The 20,974-nt window shown below is 38.9% G+C and overlaps 2 protein-coding genes across 3 annotated transcripts; one reads left to right on the top strand and one right to left on the bottom strand.

Moving 5' to 3' along the window:
- The first annotated feature begins 159 nt into the window (after nt 1-159).
- Nucleotides 160-9,394, top strand: LOC115447481 (juxtaposed with another zinc finger protein 1). 2 transcript variants are annotated; one of them, XM_030174543.2, is made up of 5 exons: nt 160-274; nt 622-807; nt 2,868-2,976; nt 4,066-4,212; nt 4,616-9,394. In XM_030174543.2, the coding sequence occupies exons 1-5, from the start codon at nt 175-177 to the stop codon at nt 5,091-5,093; spliced, it is 1,020 nt and encodes a 339-aa protein (XP_030030403.1). In that variant the 5' UTR covers nt 160-174; the 3' UTR covers nt 5,094-9,394. The 2 variants fall into 2 exon arrangements, with proteins under 2 accessions (XP_030030403.1, XP_030030414.1); XM_030174554.2 differs by having other exon boundaries at nt 2,868-2,964.
- A 628-nt stretch (nt 9,395-10,022) lies between these two features.
- Nucleotides 10,023-20,940, bottom strand: LOC115447448 (vacuolar protein sorting-associated protein 16 homolog). Its single transcript, XM_037440852.1, has 15 exons — nt 20,603-20,940; nt 20,226-20,415; nt 19,777-19,923; nt 19,309-19,435; nt 18,962-19,071; nt 18,338-18,513; nt 17,791-18,037; nt 17,215-17,471; nt 16,545-16,854; nt 14,173-14,307; nt 13,138-13,299; nt 12,526-12,745; nt 11,528-11,705; nt 10,693-10,893; nt 10,023-10,298 (listed from the first exon to the last, which is right to left on the bottom strand). The coding sequence occupies exons 1-15, from the start codon at nt 20,650-20,652 to the stop codon at nt 10,154-10,156; spliced, it is 2,655 nt and encodes an 884-aa protein (XP_037296749.1). The 5' UTR covers nt 20,653-20,940; the 3' UTR covers nt 10,023-10,153.
- Nucleotides 20,941-20,974: the final 34 nt, after the last annotated feature.

Consider the following 20,974-nt stretch of genomic DNA (forward strand, 5'->3'; position numbering starts at 1 on the left):
ATCATAAAATAGCTCATTATAAATACTTAAGGTACCATGAAAATAAGTTTTAATTTTTTTAAATTTCATAGTGAAAGCTGAATAATTATTAAGTATAAATTTTAAAAATTGATAATAACTAAAACATAAGTGAGTACGGAACTGTCATTGACTAGTGTGTTACCTTTGGACGACATGGCCGTCTTTATGATAAACATCTGTAAATTTAATGGCTGTGGCATAACATTTCCTAGACTATCGGATTTGATTGAACACATCGAGGATGTTCATATAGGTAAATATTATATATTCATCCGTATGTCCAACAATATTTTGTATTTGTAGCATGTAATGTAATCCGTGACCCTCCCTATATACGTCTTATCAATGTTTCTATGTTGTCAGCATTGATGTGTATTTGCGTCAATTTTAATTTAGCTTTGGCAAAATTTTATATTATTACTTGTGTATATGTTTGTTTTATTTATAATTAGTTTTATAGTCGTGTTTATGTTTTGTTACTGTAGTGTTAAGTTTAGCGGCAGTATGACAATAAATAAAAAAATATGAGAAATTAAATTTAATATATGTTGATGAGTATGAGAAATGAAATAATACATGTTTTTTTTATATACATTTCAGATTACGATCCCGCCGTTGTAGAACAAAAAGAAGCTTCTCAGCCGGCATGTATTCCGCTAAGTTATGTTTTAAAGTTTTTCACGGAAGCATCAAGGCGCGAACTTCAAAGTGCCCCAGTGGCCGATGTTCGACGGCGTCTTTTATCGGCACCTAAGACACCTTCAGTGCGAAGCAATACTCCTACAGGTAAATATTTTATTTATTAATCCTTTCTATATCCAAAAGAAACAATAATACAAGTAGCGAGTTTTAAGTTAAAGTAAGTTTAAGATAATAGATGGCGAATCCGTCGCAGCGAATACGCCTAGATCTAAATTTCATAATTGTTTGTTGTATTATTAATGGGAAGGCAAAAAAATAAGTAAAATGTTCATTATAAAATCAAGTGTATGCAACTGTCGCTTCCAATAGGTACTTGTTATAGACGTTCAGTAAAGAATGTCTATGAATTGAAAAACCGGATGTTCCGCATATTAGTTGTCAGTCGGTATTGATCCTTATGTCTCGAGAGAGTTGGTACTTTTAGCAAAGGTATCAAAGTTTATACAGCCGCCCGGTTCACTGCGTAATTTTTATAAATCTTTCATAGTTTTAATCACGGGAAGGGCGTCACCGCCTTAGTTTCGTTTGGCGAATACGATCATGAATTAATAAATTACATTCTTAAAGAGCATTGCTTATACACGGTATATATAGCGTAATGCTACAATTTATTTATAATAATCGCATATCCATAGACGCCACCAATTTTACTTAGTTGTAGGGAGATGCATCTGCACTTACGCACTATACTACATATTATCATTAAAAAAAAGTTCAAATTCAAATCGCGCGGATTATTTGAAAGCGCTTTATTATAAAAAAAACCTCTGGTCGATACTTCCCATGGTTGCAGGTGTATTCAGTGACTAGTTTTTTGTGAATAATATCTGGGCTCGTGCACCTACTTGCACCGCCCCCCCCCGCGCCCATGGGTATAGCTAATAATCTTGATATTGTCATGCATTTACTACAATATTTTTAGTTGCATATATTGAAAGTTTGTGAAGATAATATCTTTGTTAAGCTTAGGTTTCGAAAAAAAACTTGCAGAAGTCAACGCCTGCAAGTAATTTTTATCGTGTAAACAGCCATAGCAAGTCGACTTATGCAAATTTTAAGGCTTGTAGGACTTGTGTATAGAATTATTGAAATATTATCACTGAACATACGCGCAGTAGTTTTTGCGCAATAAATTGCTAGCAAAACTTGCTTCTAAACTTAACTATAATATATGCAGATTAATGAACCGATGTCTTATCCATATTCAAATGTTCTAAGTTAACAAATATTCAGTTGTCGTCATCCCCCTGTTAATTCTTTACCGGTTCTTGTAGCTGAGCCATGGGCGTGGTGAGAGTAATTTTTCTAAAGGGTCTTTGCCCTAAAAAACATGCAAAAGAACCGCATATCGTTAATTACACATTTAATAATTAGTGAATATGAATAATAGTAATATTAAGTGATATAACGAGCACGGCAAATTGATTACTCTGCACCTGATGGTAAGTGGAGATGGATCCAGTAGAATTAAATTATGCCGGCCTGTTGGAACAGGCTGACGGGATCGCAACATATTTACGTGGGCTGCTATAGCGGTTTTACCACCTTGTGTACGGTGGTTGCTATCCGAATGGATATAACATATATCCTACCACGAGCAAAAACGTATGATACATAGTTAACAGATTTGTTTCTAATTAATATAAGAAAATAATTTTGGTCTAAGTACGGAAAATATACCACGCCCCCTATGTTTATGAGCAGACGAAAGAGTAGAGGAGCGTTTAACTTTAGCCTTTTAAGATAATCTAGGTTAGGCTAGGATTATGATTGTCTTGGTGGCGTAGTAGTATTGCGACCGTGGTCTGTTCTTAGGTCCAGTCCTGGATTTGTAAATAGGCCGTATAGGCCGCGGCCTATGGGCGGCGGCAGCCTTTTAGGGGCGGCAGATTACAAAAAAATTGAAAATTATTAAATATTTTAGAACCTACATACGTACATACATAAACCTACCTATATGGGGCGGCGGAAATAAAGTGGCCTTCACTCATAAAAAATATAAATCCGGCACTGCTTAGGTCTCTGGTTCAAATACCAGGTCGGATAAAATTATATTGATTTTCCTGCGTACCCGTTCGGTGATAAAGACTTTATGTGTGGTTTTTTGTTATCACAAAAATTCATAATATTTATTGTTTATACAGGTAGCGAGATGGATGAAGACGAACTGATGAGTCCATCGGAGGACAGCAATGACTCTTGGACCACCGTTGAGGAGTACAGTTCAGAGTTTATACTACGGTATGGCGTCAAGTATGTATTGCATACCGTTTTCTAACAATATTTATATACAACTAATTAACGACGAGGGAGTCACTCACGATGACCTTGTCACTCGACTGCCCATAAACAATAGTCACCCAGAACAATAAATAAAAAAAGCTGTGAGTTTCTAATAATTGTAAGATTAATTTCATATTAAGAGTAATTTCGCACGCGGGAAAGTTTTCCGGGATAAAAGTCCCAGTATATGTTTCCCGGAATAGCAAGTAGTCTATGTCCGTCCCAGGGTCTCAAACTATCTCCATATAAATATCCATTAAAATCCAATGGGTAGTTTTCGAGTTTATGGCGTACAGAGAGGGAGACAGATGCGGCGGACAACTTTGTTTATAATATATTTTTTAGAGCTTTATAAGATGAACAATTTCATCAGCACACGTAATGAAAGCTCTCATAAGATATAAATTTTCTCAATTTTTGCCACATTTTTCATTGATGCACTCTTACCTGCCTGATCTTCATTTATATTGGCCGCTGTGGCCGGGGTTAGCCTAGGACAGTTTTAAAAAATGATCGATTGCTGGCGATTGACCAATCGATCTTTAGTTCAAGAACTATTTGCTGCACAATAATTTAATTATTACCCCAGCTAACCCATCTATAATCAAATAATATCAGCCCTGTATTATATACTTGCCCACTGCTGAGCACGGGCCTCCTCTACTACTAAGAGGGATTAGGCCTTAGTCCACCACGCTGGCCTAGTGCGGATTAGTAGACTTCACACACACCTTCGAAATTCCTATAGAGAACATCTCAGATGTGCAGGTTTCCTGACGATGTTTTCCTTCGCCGTTAAAGCGAACGATAAATTGACAAAGAATACACACATGATTTTAGAAAAGTCACAGGTGTGTGCCCTTGGGATTTGAAACTGCGGACATTCGTCTTGGCAGTCCGTTCCACACCCAACTAGGCTATCGCCGCTTCTTAATCGTAGTATATTCTACAAAAAATAAAAATCACTGGACAACACTACGGTCTTCGGCCCATAATAATTTTGAACAACTAATGTAGTCAGTTCTTTACTGCTATACAGGGTGTTCTGTATTCATTCAGGATGAACGCCAGTGCCTCCACGGGCGCCCTAGGCCCGGCCGCTCAAGAGAAGCCGTTCGCCTGCCCAGTCCCGGGTTGCAAGAAGAGATACAAGAATGTCAACGGCATTAAATACCATTCTAAGAACGGGCACAAGAAAGATGGCAAGTGAGTAATGAAAACATACAGTTGTTGTATTTTAATTTGTGTTATACTTGCAAAGTTTTTTTTTTAAATAGGGCTGTTATTAATTACATAATTTTTCCTTTATTAAAACGGTTGTTATCCCTAGAAAATATCCCATTCTGTCGGCTGTGGATCATTACAACAAAAAATATATGCCGGGTCCAAAGAAACGTCTCACTGCCCAAGAGTACTTCTGGAAGAAATGGGTATTCTGTGCTATTAAATGTTATACTATGTTGATTGTAGAATACCTGTAATCTAGCCATAGTTATTGGTAACTAAGTTTTTTAAATGATATATCAATTGTATTTAGTACAATTAGGTTCAAAAGTGTTTGAGTCACATTTTTGTATATGCAAATTTTTTTTTTTTTTATTTATTTCAGGGTAAAAAAGGCATACAAATGCCAATGCGGCAAAAGTTACAAAACGGCACAAGGGCTTAAGAGCCACTCCATATCTCAGCACATTGCCAGCAGCCAGCCATCCACCTCGAGTGTACCCGCGCCTTCGACAGAGTCAGTGCGGGTCCACGCTCCGAAGATGACGGGGCTCGTGGTGACCGCCTCGCCTGCCACTCGGCCGCTCAACGTCATCGAAGGCCTCGACGGTAACAAGTTAGTCCGCATATACGACACTATTAAAACAAAGGAGATGCCCTCGTTCACCATACCGAAGCACAACCTCACTAGTCTGAACATAATCAGCGCGAGTCAGGCGCAGTTGCGCCACGGGCTGCTGACGCCGAGCTCCACGCCGGAGTGCAGCCCCGTGGACAAGAAGTTCGAGCGCTCGCCCAAGGTCACCGTGCAGAACGCGCAGTCCTACCACCTCGCGCCGCCCTACTCCGGCGGAACCAACTGATCGCCACTGAGAGGACTAGAATGCGACGTAACGAATTTAAAAGTCATTAGTTATTAGTCACGAACGTACAGTTCCTATTGTAAAAAAATACAAAAAAAAAACATTATCATTTGATGTCATGTCGAAGGCGTAGAACTGATTTCGTACGCTTCAGGCTTGCGTTTTGTTGCACAAATCATTCCCTCCGCACGTTCACCTAATGTGGTTATTTCTCACAGTTTTAGTAAAAGTTAATTTATTTGTTATTTGAGTTTGAGATTTTGTTAATTAGTATTTATTTCTAATTTAATGGAATGCTTTGTTTTCACTTTTTTATACGCAGTGGGGGGATATTAAATTATTATTTATTATTTTATTTAAGTACATAAAGGATGTGGGTGTGAATCTTAAAAAGGAAGTGTACTTAATTATTTATATTGTGCATGTTTCGATAAAAAAATATTCTGTCCCCGCTGTAAAATTATTTGTTTTAAAGGCTGTGTCCACCGCAGATTAATCGATTTATTTATAATTATTGTAGAAAAAAAAACCGAATATTATTATGCTTTTAATTTTTCACTAAGAAAATATTGTGGTCTTCCTATTGCGTCTCCATATTACATACCATTCACATGAGACCAATATTGTCATCTCAATAAACAATGGGACTGAACAAAGTTTTGAGAAGATAGTCAATTTCTCATATACAGGTTCCTGTAATATTTTTTTTTAATTTTTGCGTCGCAAAACTGTTCGCGTGGATATTTGATGTCTGTGGGTAGTGTTATTCGATGGGAGAAGCCTCGACATTTTACATTCGTTTAATTCACAATCAAATGAAACGGTTTCAATATTGGCCTTGCGTAAATGCTTCATTGGATATATGTTCCCGTAGCGTCGTCAGTGAATCTGTGTCGTATTCGTAGTGTTTCCCTTCGTGCCATCTTCCCTAATGTTTGCGTACTTAATGTATGTTTCACGTAAATTGCTTTACTTTAAATTATTTATAACTATTTAACTTCTCAGAATGTTAGATTTTTATAATTAAGTGGAAAATAAAAAAAAATGCATTCTGTCATTTCAAGCTAGAATATAAACATACTCGATAAATGTGATATAATATAATATAGAAAAAAAAAACAAAAAAAAATGCTTATAAGCGTACACGTATCTAGTTTTTAGGTTAATGTTTGGAGATGTTTGTCGTTATACGTGTGTATGTTTTGGTGCCTTCGTTTTGATTTTATACTGTGATTCTCTGTTACGAAAGCGTTTCATATCGAACAGATATTATGGTATACTCTCATTCGTCACTAATAAAAAATTATGACTTATTAATAAGCTTAACCTCCTACGAAATACACAATATATATTCCGTATTTCGTAGGAAAATCATATTATTTGAAATCTATATAATTTGCTTTGGTTTTTGTGGTTTTCGAAGAACCGCGTTACTAATAGAATTAAATTTAAAATAAGAAAACGAATTAATAGTTTTTGCTTATTAAATTGACAATAAGGTTTTACATGATTATATTACTACGCTCTTTTTATTATGTTTTTTTTAACCAGAGCATTATTATTTGAGTTCTGAAGCTAGTTAAAATTCAACGACAATTAATTTAACGAATGAATTGAAATTGAACGTTTGACATAAAATTGGTGAGGTGCTAAATGAAATGGTGTAGCATTGGATGCGAATGGAATAAATATAGTTTGGGAGTTAAAATGTTAAGGAATGTGAATAATGGATCCGTAGCGGTCATGATATGAGTGTGTGGGTGTATGTATTGAGACTATTGTATAGTATTACTTATGTACATGTGCCTTTATTGCCTATGGTGAGGTAGAACGTTACTATAACGTTTTTGAATGAATACAATGATTCTTAGAATTTGAAGGAAGACAGATAATTTAGTTGTGGAACGCGTTATTACTGCCTAGTTATAAATTGGCAGCAATTGTGTTGTAAATTCTATAAGTTTGTTTAGCGTTAAATATGCTTTACGGATAAAAAAAATTATAGGTTTACGATGGAGTAATAATATCTTATGTCTGTATAATATAAAATTTTATACTTAATTTTTATTTTAAAAATATATTATTTTGTGTTTTAAAGTCGAAATTTATGCCAGTAATACTGTTTTTTTATTTGATCATTGAGCTATGAAAGATAATTTCACTAGTTTAGGAAGCACGGTGTTGCTGAATAAAATGCACACTAGTAGCGAAAGTTAAAAGCGATAACACCTAACCATGGAGGCTGGCCTCCATAACCCTGGGGCTATACTTTAAAAAAACCTTATTTTTTAGAGAATTACACTCACACACTTATATAATAAGATGTACACAATCACCCTCGAAAAAAACAAAACAAAAAAATGTATTTATGTACATTACTATTGTGAAGTAAACTGCGTAGTGCCAATAAATGATAACAATTTTGTGGGTGAGTGTACGTGTCTTAGACTATTTGGCGATGGTGCTTAACGGGTAAAAAGTGTGATATTTGGATTAAAAAGTATGTATAGTATGATTACCAAAGACAGTTGATGTTCTAAACGCTAAAATTACTGTTCAAAAACAATTGAAATTATTTGTTACACTCGAAAAAATGTCTTCTAATTGCAATTTTTATTTGTATTTACGAGTAAACGATGTCTTTGCGACTTTAAATGTAAAGTTTTGTAAAAAGACGAATTGTGGGGTTCGATTCTCTACTTTTATGCAGTCGAACGCATATGTGTGGATTAGCAATCTTCTGCATACTATAATGGAAAATCCGAATAATGATATATTATTTGATTGTGCATGACAATAATATTTACAATCTAACTGAAGAATTATGTTCGAAATTTGAATTTTAAATAATTTCCAATAGCAAAGATTGCACATCCCAAATGTAAACTGCGTTCGACTGTACCTAGTCGACACATCTCATTTTGATATATTGAATTAATTTAACTTTTGTACTATAAAATATGTATTACCAAAGTTCGTAGCGACAAATGATATGTGTCATATAATTCGCATGTATTATGTATGTGTTTTAATTTATTTAACGAATGTGAATTTTGTTTTTCATACGTGGAAAATGTTTTCTTGTGGGACTGCTCATAGTAATGTATAATTTTCGTGTAGTTTCATATTGAACATTTTTAATAATTGTTTGATTTAAGACTGATAGTTGGAATATTGATGTTCGTGTATTTATTTATTATTCGAATAGGTACCTACCAAAAGACAGGAAGCTGCCTTGATAATACTAGCTTGTTCGATGTAGCGCCTCGAATTAAAGCCACTTGTGTAACGGCACGACGGTGCGTGTTTATTTTTGAAATAATGCCTATGTTAGGTACGTTTAGAGATGTGAATAATTTTTTCAAAGATCATTTAATATTTAAATGCATATTCTTACGCAGTAGGGGAGTTAGTACTAATGATTCAAAGCAATCAATAACAAAATATTTAAGTTTCTGAATTTTATTTGTTTATGGAAATAAAATGCGCGCCACAAACAGACCATAAGCTTTAATTATTTAAATTTCGTTTGCAGAAATTATAGAAAAAAAACTTTAAATAGAAAAAAAATGTGCTTTGAAGCCTTTTTCCTCGAATCCTCACTTTTTTTTTATTTTAAGAAATTAGGAAGGAATCTGAAATATTCTGTTTGTGGCGCGAAATACATTTATGAAAATACATTTATTAATGTTATTGGCCAAGGGTAAAATATTCTCAGAACTGTTGGTGACCGTCAATTAATACGACCAATTTTGAAAGTTGTTGATAGAGATCGGTAGGTTTGGATGATTATTAAAGAAAAATGATATTTGTCAAACTTATGTAAATGAGGGCCGAGGTGCTCCCATACATATTGTGGAATTTTCTACAATCTATACATGTTAATATAATTATATGTTTTTCTCTATACTCTATCAAAAATACTCCATGGGAGCTCCTGTAGGCGCATATTCCAGTATCGATTAATTTCATTATATTCCGTTGAACATTACAAATTCTATTTAGTGTCGATAATTGTCCGAAAACGGTTGTGAGTAATATAAAAATAGATTCCGTTACAAAAACTGGACTTAGATAAATCTGAATACATGTACATAGCAGAGAAATAATTTTTGGTAATGAAATTGAAAATACGGCAGGTCTTGTTTCAATGAATGTTCGATGTATAATGTCGATACGTGTATCTTACTGTTTCTGTCTTGTCTGTTTATCCCGGCAGTGGTTTTTGAGCAACCAAATGTGCAACCCGCGCGATGATTGTTTGATTCATTTACCATCAGTATAATAAATGGCAACCGTAATGATGTTGTTTTATTTTTATAAATACTACCAAATGTGAAAATGATACAAGTTTTTAATTTACCAATTTATTTTATTATATTTACAAGATATACATATAAATATTTTCGTATTCTTAATAAAATAATAAGCTATTCCAAAATTGTTAATTTGTAGGAATCGCCTTATGACAAAAAACTAATTTCTGTTCGCGACTTTTTTCCCTTTTTTTATAGGTTACATTTTTTTATCTACCTTTAATAAGTTAAATTTTATAGCATCTATCAAAAAAGGTCGCAAAAAGAAACTAGTTTTTGACGATTCCCACAAATTAACTAATTATTTTATTAACAGTGCGTTTTATATAGTCACGTAGCGGTTCCGGACTATTTTGACTGATCCATAATAGTTTAAGGATTAAAAAAGGACTCGCTCCAGCACCGCCATGTGAGTATGAATGGTTTAATACTTCAAGAAAGCTAACTTAATTAAAAAGTTGGTTTATGATACTTTTTGGTTAAATCAAAGTATGTTTTTATTTGTTGACTTTCATAACGTAGATGATGAACATGATGAACAATACATCGTGTTTTCTTCAGTCTGGAGCAGTTATATTGGTGAGTTAAACTAACAATTTTTTTTATGAGTACAGACTCTAGATCTCCATTTACAAGCTTGTGGAAAAGCCTTAATTACATTACAGACACTTTTTTTATGTGTAGATATCATTTAAAATTAAATATTGCATTAATCAGATCATTTATACCGATTAATATATCTGATCACTTTTTAGTAACTAATAGTTCCAAAAGAGCTGATATTTTAGAGCGTGTCACCGAGTCTTGTAGTGGACATTTGTTTTGAACGTATAGCAGGGCGCCTTCGTCTTTCTGCTCGAAGGCGACTTCGGCGGCTTTCTCATAGAATCTGTCAAAATAACAATTTTTTATGTATTGCAACAATAACTAAAATTTTGTTAATTGTGGTCTTGTATGAGAGAATCTGGGTAGATGCCAGCGCGATGTTTAGTTTTGCCGTCAAGCTGCAGTATGCATAAACTATTTTGTCGTTATTTGAAAGATATTGTAGCCACTAGCTAGATAATTAAACAAGAGGCATTGTCTCTCGTTTTAAAATCTTGACAGAATGACAAACGCAATGAAATGTGATTTAGTGCACCTCATCAAGAACCTATCATAAATAATTCTAATAATTGAACACAAAACAATATAATATACCGGTGCAAAAGCATAAAGAATCACAGTAATCTGTCCTCCTTTGTCCTTTGAGTTCACTTATGGACCGTATAAGGTTAACTCACCCAGCTTTGACGTAGTACTTGACTTTAATCTCGTCCTTGCATCGCGGTAAATATTTCAATGCTTCATCATGCTCGTTGTACTGGAGGCACGCGTCTACGAACGGCTCGTACCCGACGGGAGATTTCTTGGCCTTTGAGAATCGATCCAGTTCCTGCCAGTCACCTTTCTCTGCCAGCGTTAGGATTCTAAGCCACCAGTACCTAGAAAATAATTATACTAAGCGTGTGCATTTTTATTAGAGATACCATTAGATATACAATGAGCAAGGTGACGTGGTCAGTCGTGCGAAAAAAAAAGAAGAAAGAAAAAGGGCGCGAAACAACCGGCTGGCCAGCGGACCACTGCGTCGGCGGAACACTTTTGCTTACATTTTGCTGAGGATCGGACAGACGTACACAATCGTTGCTATATTTTTATTAAAATTGTTGTCTTTAAATAAGGTAAGTTTTCGTTATAAGTACTAAATACTATTTTAGTTTTGAATTAATTGTCAAACAAATAAATGTTAAAACGCTAAATATACAGTACATTTTTCAATACACGGATATTCAGTATAAAAGCGTATGATTATCCTTTGAAGGTATCTACAGCCTACATGGCTTTAACTGCTACTTTTCCTAAAATGTGCCCATGGGACTTTTAAACTGCGAGGGCTGCTAGCATAGTCGCGGGAAAATCTAGTACAAATAGAATTAAAATTTGTGAGAATGTTTGGTTTTTAGAAATCGAAATGTCTGAAAGAATTTGGATGCACTTTAGCATACGGACATACCAAATCCTGGATAAACTGTAAGCCAACGAAGCCGCGTGCAAAATGTTCTATATCTATATTACCTTCTATCAGGCATCTTGTATTCTGAACGGAGTTTATCAGCTAACTTCACTTCGCCCTGGTCGAGGAGTTTCTTCACGGAGTCGTGGAGCGAGAGACCGACGAAGCTCGTTCCGTACGTCTCTTGTAGACTCGACTGTTGTTTGCAAAGCTTCCTAGCGTCCTCGCATATCGCTGCACCTGGAATTTTAACATTTCGTCATGTTCAAGACTTTTCCTACCTAAGGACAGTCATCACATCGATTATTCTAGTATTGTGGATGTAGTGGTTGTTTACGGGTGAAGATAAGTTATAGGGCACCTCATTTACTATATCCCATAAAAGTTTCTTTGACATCTATTACAAAGATAAAACATGCCATTGTTTCCTTTCTAATTTATCACCTTTATCCTAGCTTCAAGGGTGACTCCCCAAAAACTCTGATTAATCTGTCTTTTGTGAATATACATATACACATTACCCCTTTCACTTTACAGCGGTAGATAAAGGTGTGACGGTGTGACACGTCCACATTTTTCCACATGTCACTTTTCATGTAATAGAAGGGAGGAAATTTAAAACTTGTGAATAGACAAACAACATTTTCCATAGAATATCCCTTCTACGTTTATAAAAATCTGTCACACAACTGAAGCTGTCATCTTCTATACACCACTCAGACACCGGTCTTCTATAATCTGTACAACTGAATAATATTTGTTTGATCGCGCGTATATCAGGAACTACTAAACCGATTTTGATTTTTTTTCTTCAATAGGAATCTACATTACGCTTGCGTTGACTACTTTTTATCCCGGAAAAAATATTTAGGCACGTTTATGTATACATACGTATGTACGTTTCTAAAATACTTAATAATTTTCTATTTGTTTGTATTATGGAAGACATTAAAGTTAAATAAACGAATTATTAATGAAATCGAGTGAGCGTCCTCTGAAATCTGCCGCCCATAGGCCGCGGCCTATACCGCCTATTTACAAATCCAGGACTGATCCTTACCAAAATCATTCTTGCCCTTCTTATAACACTCCCTGGCGGATATGAGCGACGCCTCGATGCTGCCCGGGTTGGTCTCGTCGATGGCGTCGCGGATGTGTGTCGCGACTTGTCCGTGGAAGTTGTCCTCTTGTACGTACACCTGGCGCAGCGCCTCGCGGTTGTGGATGGCGCAGTACTTTATGTACAGCGCGTGGGCGAGGGGGAAGCCGCGGATCGCCATCTGACAAACGATTTGTGAGCTTTATCAGGTTTATTGTTTTATAATTGTTGATGATTTTGGTGCTGGGATTGTTTTTATAAATTAATTGGTATTTTTAAGTCGGTCGTCTTGTTTGATATTGTCTAAAATGCGTTGAGGTCACCGTGCCTTCTTACGACCCCTGTCAGTATTGTCTGCCTACATTATATAGGTGATGCTTATATAGGTGCGGTAAAACCAACATTTTAGTACGTTACTATTAATCCTGATAAATGTTCGTTCTCCCACGGACCCCTGTCCCCTGTTCCCTGATCCTTGGTTCATCTGAACCACTTTGGAAATCAATGGGCTAAAGGAAACAAAAAAAATATGTATTCTATAGTTACTAAAATAAACATATTATATGTACTCACTTCAAATTCATTCTTGCTCATTTTCTCCTTGAGTTGGAGTAGCACGTAGTACACGAGGTCGGTGTCTCCGCTCATGGTTGCCTTGAGGAGCGCCGTGTGTCCCTCCCCAAGGGACAGTAGCAACGGCACTTGCAGCTTACTATGTGTTTCGTATTCTAGAATCTGGAAATAGATAAATATTTGTTTATTACGACTTTTGATTTTGGGCTAGGCAGAGGTGTGTCACAATTACATTTAGCCAGCTTATTTAAATCTCACGTAATAGAGGCTTAGAAGATTGGTTTTATAAGGCACAAATTCGGACTTCGTGACAGTACTAGACAAAACAATCAGCTGAATCCAGTCCCGGCAAATCATGTTGAAAACGCATACAAAGTTTTGCCTTACTTGGTAGTCGAACTCAGGGCATACCGAAGACGTAACCGTTATAAATAGGCAACCGGGCAGCGAGTTACGTATCAAGTAGCGGAACCTCGCCCCTCCTCCGTCACCACACTTGTTTAAACACGCCCTAGCATAATTACTTATAATGGGCTATTAGACTATGATTTTGTGCATATTTTTCATATGTAAAAACAACTAGCACAAAAAAGAAATCCTTTTGTGAAAACAGCATTAAAATCCGATAAGAAATGAGGCAGTAAATCAAATTTCAAATATTGCTACGTGGGCGTGGAGTGGGGGTATCGCCCCTTCTCTCTCTTACGCACGCATCGTAATGCCCGCTGATGTCACATGCAAATATTTCCTCCCTTTTATTTTGCCACTCACCCCTACTACCTAATTTCAATAGCCATAACTTGTTTATTTTTCACCAGATTTCAATGATTTCTTCTGTTTTAGAATTTATATGACGTACATAATTTCTAAAAGTAATAAATAAAAATAAGTCATATACTTACTAATAAAACAATCTCTGTGAATTCATTTGGAATAAAAAATAAAAATAAATAGTCTACCACTAGACCAAGCAGACAATACAAGTAACAAACTATAAAAATCTAATAAAATACAATTTGTCACGCCAAATCATACCTTAATAGCAAGCGCCTTCCTTCCCTTCTCGGCCGCTTTCATGGCTATGGTTGTGTACGAAATGCCCGGCACGTTGCGAAGTTTCTCGCCTATCTCGCGAGCGGCACTCTCGTTGTCCACGTGCGTTTGAGATACCTGGGAAGAATAGAAGATTATAATTATAGGGTGTTTTAGAGCAGTATATTAGCATTACGATTTCTCTTGTCAAGGGTAGAGAGCACATTTTGCTAGTTAGGTCGTATGTAATTGGGGTGAGACTTATACTAATTAATAATCAGTAGTCCTGTCCTATGTATATACTATTTCGCTGGTGAGCACGGGCATATTATTAGACAGAGAGTATTAAGCCCACAGGGAGCAAGAATGGTTTGATGGTTTTCACATACCTCCATATTCTTAGGGAATTTTTTTCATAATATGTAGTACGATTATATTGCTATTTAACGAGCATGATTTCAAAGCCAGACGGTCATTGCCCGTAAACTAGCCGGGCACTCGGGTTTGAAAATTGTTTAGCATCAAACTATTAACAATTTTCTTTAGATCGTAAGTATTGTTTTATTGTTAGTCGTGGGAAAAGCTAGTTCTTTTGCCACCCCCTCCCCCCGCATTCCTAGGTGCGTCCGCGCAGAGTGCTCATCCTGCACCACCGCTGAGGAACCTCTACCGACATCCAGTAGGCACAGTACCTTGTAGCAAGCCCAGTGCGAGAGCACGCGCGTGCGCCCGTCGCGCAGCTGCAGCGCGGCGGCGGCGTGCGCGGCCAGGCAGTGCAGGCGGCGCCACACCAGCCGGTCCACCACCACGAGCTCGCGCAGAGTGCTCATCCTGCACCACCGCTGAGGAACCTCTACCGACATCCAGTAGGCACAGTACCTTGTAGCAAGCCCAGTGCGAGAGCACGCGCGTGCGCCCGTCGCGCAGCTGCAGCGCGGCGGCGGCGTGCGCGGCCAGGCAGTGCAGGCGGCGCCACACCAGCCGGTCCACCACCACGAGCTCGCGCAGAGTGCTCATCCTGCACCACCGCTGAGGAACCTCTACCGACATCCAGTAGGCACAGTACCTTGTAGCAAGCCCAGTGCGAGAGCACGCGCGTGCGCCCGTCGCGCAGCTGCAGCGCGGCGGCGGCGTGCGCGGCCAGGCAGTGCAGGCGGCGCCACACCAGCCGGTCCACCACCACGAGCTCGCGCAGAGTGCTCATCCTGCACCACCGCTGAGGAACCTCTACCGACATCCAGTAGGCACAGTACCTTGTAGCAAGCCCAGTGCGAGAGCACGCGCGTGCGCCCGTCGCGCAGCTGCAGCGCGGCGGCGGCGTGCGCGGCCAGGCAGTGCAGGCGGCGCCACACCAGCCGGTCCACCACCACGAGCTCGCGCAGAGTGCTCATCCTGCACCACCGCTGAGGAACCTCTACCGACATCCAGTAGGCACAGTACCTTGTAGCAAGCCCAGTGCGAGAGCACGCGCGTGCGCCCGTCGCGCAGCTGCAGCGCGGCGGCGGCGTGCGCGGCCAGGCAGTGCAGGCGGCGCCACACCAGCCGGTCCACCACCACGAGCTCGCGCAGAGTGCTCATCCTGCACCACCGCTGAGGAACCTCTACCGACATCCAGTAGGCACAGTACCTTGTAGCAAGCCCAGTGCGAGAGCACGCGCGTGCGCCCGTCGCGCAGCTGCAGCGCGGCGGCGGCGTGCGCGGCCAGGCAGTGCAGGCGGCGCCACACCAGCCGGTCCACCACCACGAGCTCGCGCAGAGTGCTCATCCTGCACCACCGCTGAGGAACCTCTACCGACATCCAGTAGGCACAGTACCTTGTAGCAAGCCCAGTGCGAGAGCACGCGCGTGCGCCCGTCGCGCAGCTGCAGCGCGGCGGCGGCGTGCGCGGCCAGGCAGTGCAGGCGGCGCCACACCAGCCGGTCCACCACCACGAGCTCGCGCAGAGTGCTCATCCTGCACCACCGCTGAGGAACCTCTACCGACATCCAGTAGGCACAGTACCTTGTAGCAAGCCCAGTGCGAGAGCACGCGCGTGCGCCCGTCGCGCAGCTGCAGCGCGGCGGCGGCGTGCGCGGCCAGGCAGTGCAGGCGGCGCCACACCAGCCGGTCCACCACCACGAGCTCGCGCAGAGTGCTCATCCTGCACCACCGCTGAGGAACCTCTACCGACATCCAGTAGGCACAGTACCTTGTAGCAAGCCCAGTGCGAGAGCACGCGCGTGCGCCCGTCGCGCAGCTGCAGCGCGGCGGCGGCGTGCGCGGCCAGGCAGTGCAGGCGGCGCCACACCAGCCGGTCCACCACCACGAGCTCGCGCAGAGTGCTCATCCTGCACCACCGCTGAGGAACCTCTACCGACATCCAGTAGGCACAGTACCTTGTAGCAAGCCCAGTGCGAGAGCACGCGCGTGCGCCCGTCGCGCAGCTGCAGCGCGGCGGCGGCGTGCGCGGCCAGGCAGTGCAGGCGGCGCCACACCAGCCGGTCCACCACCACGAGCTCGCGCAGAGTGCTCATCCTGCACCACCGCTGAGGAACCTCTACCGACATCCAGTAGGCACAGTACCTTGTAGCAAGCCCAGTGCGCCCGTCGCGCAGCTGCAGCGCGGCGGCGGCGTGCGCGGCCAGGCAGTGCAGGCGGCGCCACACCAGCCGGTCCACCACCACGAGCTCGCGCAGAGTGCTCATCCTGCACCACTGCTAAGGAAACTCTACCATCACAGGCAACAACAAATCTATGCAACGGGTGAGCGAGCAGCACAGCTGCACGGGGGAATTTGCAACGATGCGGAACCGCGCAGTTTTCCGCAAAGTCAGTTGTGGTGACGGCTTCTCCCCATACCTTTCCCATAATAAAATTAACACTGAGTGCGTTTCCTAGTTGTTACTTTAAGGTATTGTATAGATATTTTTTTATTGCTTTGTTTCTTATCCTTTGGTAATTACATACTTATATAACAGTAGAGTTATGAAATCAATAATGGATACCTAGTTCATTTAACAATGCAAACGCGGACATGTAACAACTTGATTGACGATAAAAGGATACTGGACCGACGTAAGTGGTATCGCCACTTTAGGGTCCCTGATGGCGTTGAGCACCCGCAGCGACCTGCAGGTCTTCACGTACAGCTCCGTCAACTCCTGGTCCACGAGGAAACACTTCCCGAACTGCGCCGCCCTTATGAGCATTTTCTGTACCTCGGTGTTGAACTCAAACGCCGCCGCCTCTATACAGTCCTGCACGGCGATGGCTAGGTCGGGCTTCACTAGCCTAATGTACTCGTCCGCTCTGTGGCTTCGTTTCTGAAGTCATTTTAATGAAAATTTAAATTATTTTTTATTACTTTTTTTTTTAAATATTGATACGAAACTAACAAAAAGCTCGAGGGGCATGCAATTTTATAAAACCGGTACTATCTCTTTAATACTAAACTAAAGAATTAAGTATGGCCGTACCTAGCCATATTCAAGAGGCCTGTACCACAGAGACAAAGGTCTCTCATATGGTTGTAGTTGGAGATTTAATACTCTGCTAGTTTTCCCTCAACATCCTCGGCAGGACACGGGCTAACACCCCCTCTCCCCCTCCAGCTAAGGTTATAGCTATCTCACAACTAAATACCTGAAACTGCCTAGAAGCTTCAACCAAATATGATCCAGGGGCAGTACTATTGATCCTAAATATTTTTTCGACGACAAACGGGACTTTCTGTATCAGTTCGTGGGTCATTTCGGACACGACTCGAACGCAATCCATCTCTTGTATGAGGTGGAATGGACCGTCGTAGGGGTAAGATACAGAGTTGCCTTTGGTTCCGTACATGCATAGTAAATCATCCCAATGTACTACAATGGCTTGGGAACCGCACCTGAAATGTTATAGTGGTCAATTTATTGTATAGATTATAATTGAAATGTTTTTCGATAGTTTAATTATTACTTTTAAAGCAACTAATATTATAATATGTAAACCTGACAGTTGAAATTTGATTACACAACTGTATATTTTATTGGTAAAATAAATGTGAAAGGTAAAGAAAATATTATTTTAATATATTATTTTACGATCTATCTATAAATACAACATCAAAGTCATTTAAAAACATTAATAACATTCTAAGCATTGTAAATTACTTAACAACTAACTTTACAACATGTAAAAAACTTACCACAACAGTTCTTTAGGTTGTTTTATATGTCCCGTGTCTATTTCCGAATATTTCGTTTTCAGATCTGACGACCCGATCCATAGACAACCAGAGTCAGTGAATAGGGCTATATGTTTACCGTTCTGTGAAGCCACTATTGACAGTATTTGAGTGTAAGCGTTTCGTATGTCTGGACGCTGGAATTACAATAACAATCAAAGTATTGAAATTAAACTAATTTTCGGATTCTATCGCAGTAATTAGTGTTTTATTTTCTCCTGACGTTTCGAAGACTTTGCAGCCTTCATGGTCACGGGGGGGACATGAAGGCTGCAAAGTCTTCGAAACGTCGGGACAAAATAAAACACTAATCACCGCGATAGAATCCGAAAATTAGTTAAATTTCAATGTCTAACATTCGCGTAAACATAAGAAATCATTAAACAATCAAAGTAATATAAATGAAAAGATTTCATAAAATATCAGTGGTTTCGAGGATTAGATAAGCTAATCAAACAGGCAAAGCTAATGAAAAGTCTGTTGAGATTTTCGTAATATTATATAATCATATTACTTTAGCCCAATAACTTTTATATTAATGACATATTTCAATATTATTCTTCATATAAATATTGGGCTGCTTACCAAAAGCACAGCTCTGGATTCACCAAGCTGGCATTTGTAAATTTCCTTGTCTCTGCATACGAGGAAACCAGAATCCATTGCGCACCAACTCGATATAGGTTCGTTAGGCTCTGAAATACAGAGGAATTCTTTAATCTCAGTTAAGAACAAAGTTAATCAAATCACCTTTGTAAAAAAATACTAAATCTTTATAATTGGTTCATCCCTTTCAGGCCTACAATGCCATAGAAACACAGATACCCAAGATAAAGTTATAGCCCTTCTTTGTTTTTCTTTCTTTTGTCTTAGTTTGAACTGCATCGCAGAAAACCGTAATATAAAAAAGTAAGTAATACAAATTTGCTTACTTGGAATATCGGGTAGTGATCTAACTTTTGGTACGGAGACATTGTTCAACATGAACATCCTGTTTGTAGTGGTGATCACTGCTATACCGATGCCATGTGAGTTCTGGAATACTTGTGCTTTGTATACCTGTGAATAATTTTATAAATATATAAGCAATTTTTTTTATTATAGTTTTAATAGTTGCATTACGGTATTTTCTAAACCAACCAACTCTGTTTTTTACTAAGTGTTGCATGTTGGTCAATTCATTTTAAAGATCTTTACTAGAATTAAAGCCTTACTGTATAATTTTCCAAGTTAATAATTAGAAAATAATAGAGGTTTTTATGTTAATCCAGGACTTAGTCTAACAGTGTGCCAATATTTCATCCAAATTGGTTTAATAGTTTATGTTTTTATATCTAACACAAATAATAAGATTTTAATGCAATTACTCATAACATATACTTATACTCATATATTTTTACCTTTGTGTCTCTAACTTCTTGGCCCAAGTTGAATGTTTTCTGGTACGCTCCAAACATGTCGTAAATGAGGACATCACCACTCTCTTGAATGCATAGAAGCTGTTCGGAATCTGACCAGCCCATATGTACCAATACACCGCTGTTCCACTGAAACAACACAAAATATAGTAGTTCTATAAACTGTGTTATCATTTGCACCAAGAAAACTGTTTGTGTGATTGACATATGGTATACGTAAATGCTGTAGAGGAGTATTCCAGAAGATTTTGGGGCTACATAATAGGAATAATAGTAACTGATTCACTTACAACACAAACTTAGATACATATTACGGTATCCATTTAAGAGTGTTTTAATTATTGAAATTTTTAAAACAGTTACATTTATTTTGTTAATTTAATATTAGGTACCTTGTTAGTAAGTTCTTAAATTATAGCAGAATTACTTACCAATATTTTGGATATAATATTGCCAGCACAATTGTATATAGTGATAACAGGCTTGGTGGTAGTCTTGATTTGCACAAACTGTTTCTTGTCTCTCATCACAGCCATTGGACCGCCATAAGGAGCTCCACATACAATCATATTGCCAAGGCCTTCGTCCATTTTCCAGTTCATCATGTATAGGTCAAACTTCCTAAAAATATTGTAAAGATATCCAATTAAATACGACATAATAGACTATGGAAGACATTGTTAATATTGGGATAAGTTTTAAAGCTGATTCCTCAAAGGTAATCTTAGATAAGAATGAGTATATTCACAATTATAGCAGTAACAACAAAAATTAATAATAAACACCTAAAAAATATAATACTACTTGCCTATAATAGGAGTCCAACTGGAACCAATCTGCAGTTAAAAGCACCGACATTTTTAGTTTGTTTATGTATTTATAACAATATTAATTAGTATTGGAGTTTCCTCTTCCTTATCAATAAGCAATCGCGAACTGAATGATCAAAAGTCAGTGTTCCATTGCAATTTATTTGGTCATTCCGTGTCTGGATGTGGCCCTTTTTATTATGTGGATATCACAGTATTATTTAAAACACTAATATTTCAGATTAAATTAGTAATACTTAAACACAAAGACATAAATTTGTAGGTAAATACACTTTTGCTATCCAGTAGTAAAATCACTTGTCAGTTTGTATGCAGTTGTCATTTGTCAGTTGGTACTCAGTTGTCAAAGA

The sequence above is a fragment of the Manduca sexta genome, chromosome 21 (assembly GCF_014839805.1).
Source record: "Manduca sexta isolate Smith_Timp_Sample1 chromosome 21, JHU_Msex_v1.0, whole genome shotgun sequence".
NCBI lineage: Eukaryota > Metazoa > Arthropoda > Insecta > Lepidoptera > Sphingidae > Manduca > Manduca sexta.